At 41.9% G+C, this 7,653-nt stretch overlaps 1 protein-coding gene across 3 annotated transcripts in view; it reads right to left on the bottom strand.

Moving 5' to 3' along the window:
- Positions 1–310: 310 nt before the first annotated feature.
- Positions 311–7,653, bottom strand: part of Ttc33 (tetratricopeptide repeat domain 33) — a 35,533-nt gene continuing 28,190 nt past the window's right edge. Inside the window, exons 5-6 of one of the 3 annotated variants that reach the window (XM_029544138.1) lie at positions 3,969–4,341; positions 311–3,137 (exon numbers count right to left, since the gene is read on the bottom strand). In XM_029544138.1, the coding sequence (XP_029399998.1) occupies positions 3,988–4,341 (354 nt within the window). In that variant the 3' untranslated portion in view covers positions 311–3,137; positions 3,969–3,987. Of the gene's footprint in view, positions 3,138–3,171; positions 4,342–7,653 lie in introns of those variants that run through there. The other 2 variants (XM_021208602.1, XM_021208603.2) reach the window with 2 other exon arrangements.

Here is a 7,653-nt window from a genome sequence, read left to right as displayed (position 1 = left end):
TTGTTTTTTCTAAATTTCATGCTTTCTTTGAAACATACTCAATCTTTATTAGTATTTAAGGGGGTCTTAAATGATCCTATGTGAGCCCAAAGTAAATACTAGTATTTAAAGGAGTCCTTGTGGCCTCTGAGCTACTTAAGGGAAGAGCTGGGGACACGGAGGTTACACCAGACGGGCTGCATATAATGGCCAGGTAATACTGAACCTAGAGCTAGACCCCACAGATTACTGGCAGTTCTGAAGCACGGTGCTGTCCCCCCACTCCCTACCTCCATCCCCACCCCCTCTTCACTGCTCCCCTTCACAATGTAGCTGAAAGGAGACGTGACCAACGCAGAGAAACAGGAGAAGGGGACCAGTATTTCCTGCCCTCCATCTCCCTGCGAGGTGGGAGGCAGTTCGGGATTCCTTAGTCAATGGCTGGTCTAAGAGCAAGATGAAAGGAGTTCGTTCAGTCCTACCTAACCTGCTTACCGGCTTGCCCAACAGAGTTGGTTCACATGGGTCAGCTTTCCCACCACCCTCCAAGTACAACACAGGCAGTTCACATGGAATACACACTAAGGAACTGTATACTAGCCCAAGGGTCACCATGGCTCCAGCATTCACTCAACGTAGCCCTATTCAATTTTGCCCTTGGCTAAGGGACACAACTTTAGATAAGAATCTTCATTTCATTTAAACTTACTTTGGTGAAGGGGTGATTTAGAAACCGCCGTGCCTTATTACTGGTTTTAGAAGTAAGTTTCTCTACCATACAATGCCAGCAATCATAAACTCATCTCTGAAAAATCCCGTTTTAGCACACACACTGAAGATGATGATTGTGGTTCTTGTGTCAACTCCTAAATCATTCAGACATATGCTATGTCATGAAACCCCAGCTTAGAATGTCTGTTACTGAGTGGGGTTTGAAGGGTTTCTGACTGAAGGAAAATTAAGAGCTGATTAATAATTAATTCTCTTACTGCTGGGAAAGAGGAGCCAGCCTGTGAGTCACCGTGCAAAGTATAATCTGCAAACGGACGGGGCTGAGCTGTCCTGATACAATCATGAAAATACCAGTTTTCTAAAACGCCGCCTTCTAACCCCTCACTGGTCTGAGCTAACAGCAATTTAAAATAGTTGCATGCTTATGCCATCACATCCTGTTTTGTCCCAAGGCTCCGGTTGCAGTACACATGAGCTCTAACATGCCTCCCTTATAACTTCCCGATATTGTGAGATAGTTACGATACAATGCTTTATACCCTAGGCACCTGCGTCCTAGGGGGTAACACGAGTCTCAAGTTTTCAGGTATGGCCTCGATGTGTAACGCTCGAGTAAGTATCTATACCATACAAATTTTGAAACCAGAACACCACAAATCCATAGATATAATTTTAATCACTAATACTGTTGTTTATGATTATTCATTAAATATAATTATATCATTATGAGTGTCATCTTCTCCAGATTCATAAAATTTGAGTATTATTAGAATTAACAGCTTTAGTAAACTTTTATATACTGTTGCTCACACCCCAGCAAAAGAACAGACATGTGTTTCGCTTCCTACACAGAATGATAGCTAAAGTATCTTGAGGTCTGGGGAAATGAACCTCTCTTTTTTCTTTATAACTCATCCTCCCCTTCCCCACACCTTACATCTATTTTGTAAGTTAGACTGGGGTAATAGACAGACCAGCATGACCCACCAATACCAGGACAGTTGAAACAACAGATTTATCAACGGCGAAGCAACATGCAGGCCATGTGTGGGCTTGCCTCTTTGGAGGTGGAGGCACAGACTCTATGCCAAGAACAATCTCTAACTGACAACCATCCTTCAGTTTCACAAGCAGTAACTTCATTCAGATAAAAGACTATAAAAATCTTTTCAAAATTCAGAAGTGATTAGTATTTCCTAAGAAAAATTCTTCCTAGAACTAGCATGTGTAAGGGGCCATACCAAGTGACTCATACACTTCTACACAGGAAAAAAAAAAGATATACGAATATAATCTCCAAAACACAGAGGGAAAACTATTCACAAATTATATAATAAACAGATATTTGTATGTAACATATCAAATATGACATATCAATTCTCTTGGCATCTAGCTACTCTCTGAGAATGTACCTTGTTATTTAACAAAATATTTTTTTTAATCATTCTAAAACTCTCTTCTATCCAGGGGCTAATTATCTGAAGATATAATTGGGGGGGGGGGGAGACAGTATATAATACTTCTTAAGGAAACAGCTGATTCTCTAACTCTGGAAAAAAAACTAGTGAACATTCCTCTAAAATACTTCAGAAATATCATCCTCATAAAAATACAGACCACATTTATATGTCCCAACAGTTTTTGCTAAGATTACATAATACAAGAGATAATTTGTATCTCTGAAAGAAAAAAGTTACATCATCAATAACTGCCTGAGTATTAGAATGAACAGCACCTAACAGTCGCATATACTTGTACTATAATATATGCAATAAAAACAGTAATTAATAGCAATAATAGTTCTGGTTTGTGACTGTGACTGAGAATTTCTAATAAACTTTTTCTTGCGTTGTTTTATTTTTTGACCAATTTTGTTTTGTTCTGAGGCAAGGGCTTGCTATGTTGCCCAGGCTGGCCTTAAACTTACAACTTTCCTGCCTTAGCCTCCTCAGTGCTGGGATTATAGGCATTTGCTATCACACCTGACACTGAACTGCTTCCTTACCATATCCATCTCATACTTGTGGGATTATACTATTAATCACATCCCAGCTCCCTGTCAGTCACACACTGACACTCTAACAGCTCTATCTTCTTAGTTTTAGAGAGATTTTATACTTAATTGAAATTGTAACTATTTTTTCATTTCACTGAACAGTTCCCAAAAAAGCTGTTTAGAAAGATGTTTATAAATTGTTCGCTGCAAAGTTACAAGCAAGAAGTATTACTCAGCAGCAGTAGATCCTACCTGTATTCCTAGCAGTCTAGATGCTGAGGCAGGAAGATAACGCCGAGGCTAGCATGGGCTAAAGAGAAGAAATGTTTTCAAGGTTCTTCACACTTTCAAAAAATCAGAAAAAGAGGCATGAGGATGCAGCTCGGGGGCAGGGTGCCAATCCAGCGCTCTGGGGTGGGTAGCCTCTCCCCTAGAAGAATAAAAGGAAAGAAACTCTTTTTTGACCAGGATGATGCAGGAATAGACTTTACTGACAATCTGCAAATGCCATTCATCTTGACAAAGGACTGACTTGTGGTTAAAATGACTCAATGTTGACAGTAAAATGAATCCATCTCTGACACGTCAGGATCCACAGTTATCAAGCACTCAGGAAGACACCACCTTTTAACTTTCAAGTCAAAACAGAAGCACAAATTACAACATTAGAACAACAACAAGAACAACAAAACCTTCAAAGATATGTTCAGGACACATTCATCTCCATGCATTTTTAGGCAAACTTGAAATATTTCAAATATTCACATAGAACGAAACAATGACTTTGAATCCAAATGAATGTCGGAAATATTCAATCTTGATGAAAACTTATACTGGTGACGCAAGAAAAATGGGAGAATGACAACAGCAGCTTTACAGGAGGGAAAGAAACCGCACACTTCCTTTATCACAAAGCAACGTCTCCGTGTTGGCACTGTAGGAACATGCCTGTCAAGACGTACTATTCAAGAACGCACTTTCCAAACTGTGCCTTTCAGGGTACTCTCCCATACAGTCAAATTAAATGCTTATCAATCAAAACACATTTCACAGAAGATGCTAACCTCAAGTACATACTGAAGTTACAGAAGCACAGTTCACTCACTAAAGAATAATTCCACAACTTGATTTTTGTATGTTTCATCTAAAAAAAAAAATTTTTTTTAAAACAGGATTTCTTTTTTCCCCTCTTCCTCTACAGTGTATATCCCTATGTCATCTAAACATTAAGTAGCAACCAAAAAAAAAAAGATTCAAACACCTCTCCATTGTGTATGGCTTCATCGGGCTTTGATAAAGACGGAGCCATCTGGGGTGGAAGAGCCCTCTTCCTTCTCGTTTACGATCTCTACAGTCCCCGAAGCCGACACAATAACCATTGTTTTATTTGCAGACACTGTCTTCTGTTTTTCTGCCACGGCTGCACAAACAGCAACAATCTCATCGCTTTCAAAGTCATAGTCTGGGATGGACCCTGGAGAGAGGTCCGGGCCTTCCGGGGGCATTTCTTTGTTTTCAATCCTCTGGGCTACTTTCTGCTGTTCCTGGAGCTTTCTGGCCCAAGAAAGGTCTTCCTTCCAGAGTTCAGGGTTCATCGGATATATGTGCAGGGCTACTTGAAAGCTTCGGATTGCCTGGGAGGAAAGATGTTTTTATCTGGGTTATTACTAAAGGTCACCAAGTTAGGTACAATTACATACCTACAAGTAAGTATGGGTACATATGTGGGCACACACACATTTATATAATTTTTACAATTAATTTTTTAAAAAGATAGGCTTCTGTCAAAATTAGATAATTATGGTAGAGACAAAACATACAAGTGTGATGGGGAAGACTGACAAAATTCTGGTTTTAGTTTAAAAGCTACTAAATCAGGGGCACTGCTACGAGGGTTTGAGCATCTTAAAAGAATCATGCTAATCAAACATTTCAACATGGGACAACTAGTATACCACATAATAAAAGAAAAAAAATCATAGGATTTGTCCCAATAGATGAAGATACATCATTTGACAAAATTCTGTATTTCTATGATTAAACACTTAAAGAAATATTCAAAGTCCTTAGTCATCAGGGAAATGCAAATAAAAACAAATCTGAGATTCCATCTCACACCCATCAGAATGGCTAAGATCAAAAACTCAAGTGACAGCACCTGCTGGTGAGGATGTGGAGCAAAGGGAACCCTGCTCCACTTCCGGTGGGAGTGCAGACTTGTACAGCCACTCTGGAAATCAATCTGGCAGTTTCTCTGAAAACTGTGAATAGTTCTATCTCAAGACCCAGCTATACTACACCTGGACATATACCCAAAAGATGCCCCACTATAACACAGGGATATTTATTTGTTCAACTATGTTCACAGCAACTCTATTCATAATAGCCAGAAACTGGAGACAACCTAAATATCTGCCAACTGGAGAATGGATAAAGAAAATGTACATCTACACAATGGAATACACTATTCAGCTATTAAAAATAAACACATCATCAGTTTTGCAGGCAAACGGATGGAACTTGAGAATATCATCCTGAGAGAGGTAACCTAGACACAAAAGGACAAAAGGACATGCATAGTTTGTGCTCACTAATAAGTGGATATTAGCCATAAAATACAGGATACCCATGATACACCCCACAGACTCAAAGAAGCTAAAGAAGAAGGAAGGCCCAAGTGAGGATGCTTGAATCTCACTTAGAAGGGGGAGTAAAATAGTCATAGGAGGCAGATGAAGGGGGGGAGCTGGGTGGGAGAGGAGACAGGGAGGGGAAGGGGGGAGCAGGGGGGGAGGTTCAGGAGCAGGTGTAGGAACCGAGAGACGGGGAATGGCCAGGCGGCCATGAGAATGAATGGAAATCTGCATGCGGTGGGGGTGGGGCAAGTATATTGAGGACATAGACACCTGGGACAGGGGAGGTGCCCAAGAATCAATAGTGGTGACTCACTCCATCGGAAATATAGACGCTTAAGAGGCCAACTCCTGCAGCCAGCCAGGAACCCAGGTGGAGCAATAGGAACAGCAACCATCCACAAAACATTCGACCCAAAATTTATCCTGTCTGCAAGAAATGCAGGAACAGGAGAGGAAAATAGTCAACCACTAACCAGCCCAACCTGAGACCCATCCCATGGGCAAGGACCAATACCTGACACCTGGACCCTTGGGGGCTCTCAGAGACTGAACCATCAACCAAAGAGCATATACAGGCTAGACCTAGGCCCCCCTACACATATGCAGTAGATGTATAGCTTGGTCTTCGTGTAGGCCATGAACAACTAGAGTGGGGACTGTCCCCTAAAGCTGTGGCATTTGTGTGTGGAATCTGTTCCCTTAACTCAGCTGTCTTATTTGGCTTCAGTGGGAGCAGAGCATAGCCCTGCGGAGCCGATGTGGCTGTGTGAGGAGATAGCCAGGGAGGGCCTCCACTCTCTCACATGGGGGAGGGACTGTGACGGGGGGGGGGGGGAACCAGAAGCGGGGAATAGAGTTAAAGATATAAAATGAATAAAAGTAAAATAATAAAAATAGTAGTACAGTGATACAAAGAAATACCGTTATGCAATTGAAACATGTAGCACAAGAATTGTCACAGTATTAAAACCACTAAGTAAAATGAGACTGGGGAAAGGAGGGAAAACCTCAGGGAAGGAAGACTTTTAGCAGTGTGTATCACAAACAGTCACCGAGAAAATCAAAAAGTGATAATGACCTATGCCCCAGCTGACAAGGCGGATCCAGCTAATTTCAGCACTGGAGGCTAAGGGGCAGGGAGGCAGGGAAGATGCACTAAAGATATTTGAAGGGATGTCCGTAAGGAGTCATTTGATTTTTACGTACCTAACATTACAGACAATGCATATTTGTGTATCTGTATACATGTACATATATGGTTTAAGTGATGTTATGCTACTTGGACTAACAATGCTCCACTCAAAAGCCATAGACTAGGAAAAAGTCTAGTACCAGGCATGAGAAACTCACTTTCAAGGTAGCTGCTCAGGGTAGTCCAAGAGACCCCGAAACATTATAGGGTGTTGTTACTGCTTTTGGTTGCCTCTGAGATGGGACATTAAATCTATATTGCTGAAGAAATCATGCACTTGAGATACAAGACTCAGAAGATCTGAGCAGAGAGTCCCCTCCCTCGGAGGGAGGGTATATGTAAACTACCAAGGAGGGGAAGCCACAGAAGGTCCTACTCAGCTGTCACGCCTCCAAAGCACTGCAACAATCAGCATGGCAAACTCGCCCTAAGGTTTCAATAAGGATATGTGTATCTTGGTGGGAACCGATGGCTATCTAGCGGGACTTAATGGCCGCTCAGTGATGCTTGGTACTGGAAACCTAGCCAACCTGTTGGGGCTCCTGCGGTCACTGACCTTAGAGGAGAGCCTTCTACTGCCACTTTGATAAACCAGCACAATTTATAACTGCACTGTAAACACTTATCCTTACAGCCACAAGAAAGTGTAGCTCTCACCACTCAGCAAAGAAACAGATGGAAACCATTACAGAAAACCGAAAGGGGCCAAAACATATGAACAACTGATTCCGATCCACAGCACAACTTCTGGACCTAAGGCCCAGGGGCCATCAAGGAAGACTAAAAACCAGTGGACTAGGAAATCTGCTGGGAGACTGTATTTCCCAGAAAAACCTCACCCATTATACCACGACAGTCTGGGTGCCTAAACAAGGCCACCTCCACCTCCACAGACATGGTAATGAAGAAGGGGTAAAGCACGCAGGATCCTACCATGAGAAAAAGAACTGCAGACACATAAGGATCCCTGAGAGGAGGAGAGACGGTCATCGCAGGGATGGGAACCCTGACTGCCATCCAATACCACGTGCTCAGTCCTGAAACCACAGCAAGCAGTGAACACCAAACTGACCAGGCAGGTTATACTTATACAGTTGTAGATTTACATATACTATATA

The sequence above is a fragment of the Mus pahari genome, chromosome 11 (assembly GCF_900095145.1).
Source record: "Mus pahari chromosome 11, PAHARI_EIJ_v1.1, whole genome shotgun sequence".
NCBI lineage: Eukaryota > Metazoa > Chordata > Mammalia > Rodentia > Muridae > Mus > Mus pahari.
The sequence above is the reverse complement of the archived record's forward strand: the minus strand, read 5'-3'. Positions and strand labels throughout refer to the sequence as shown.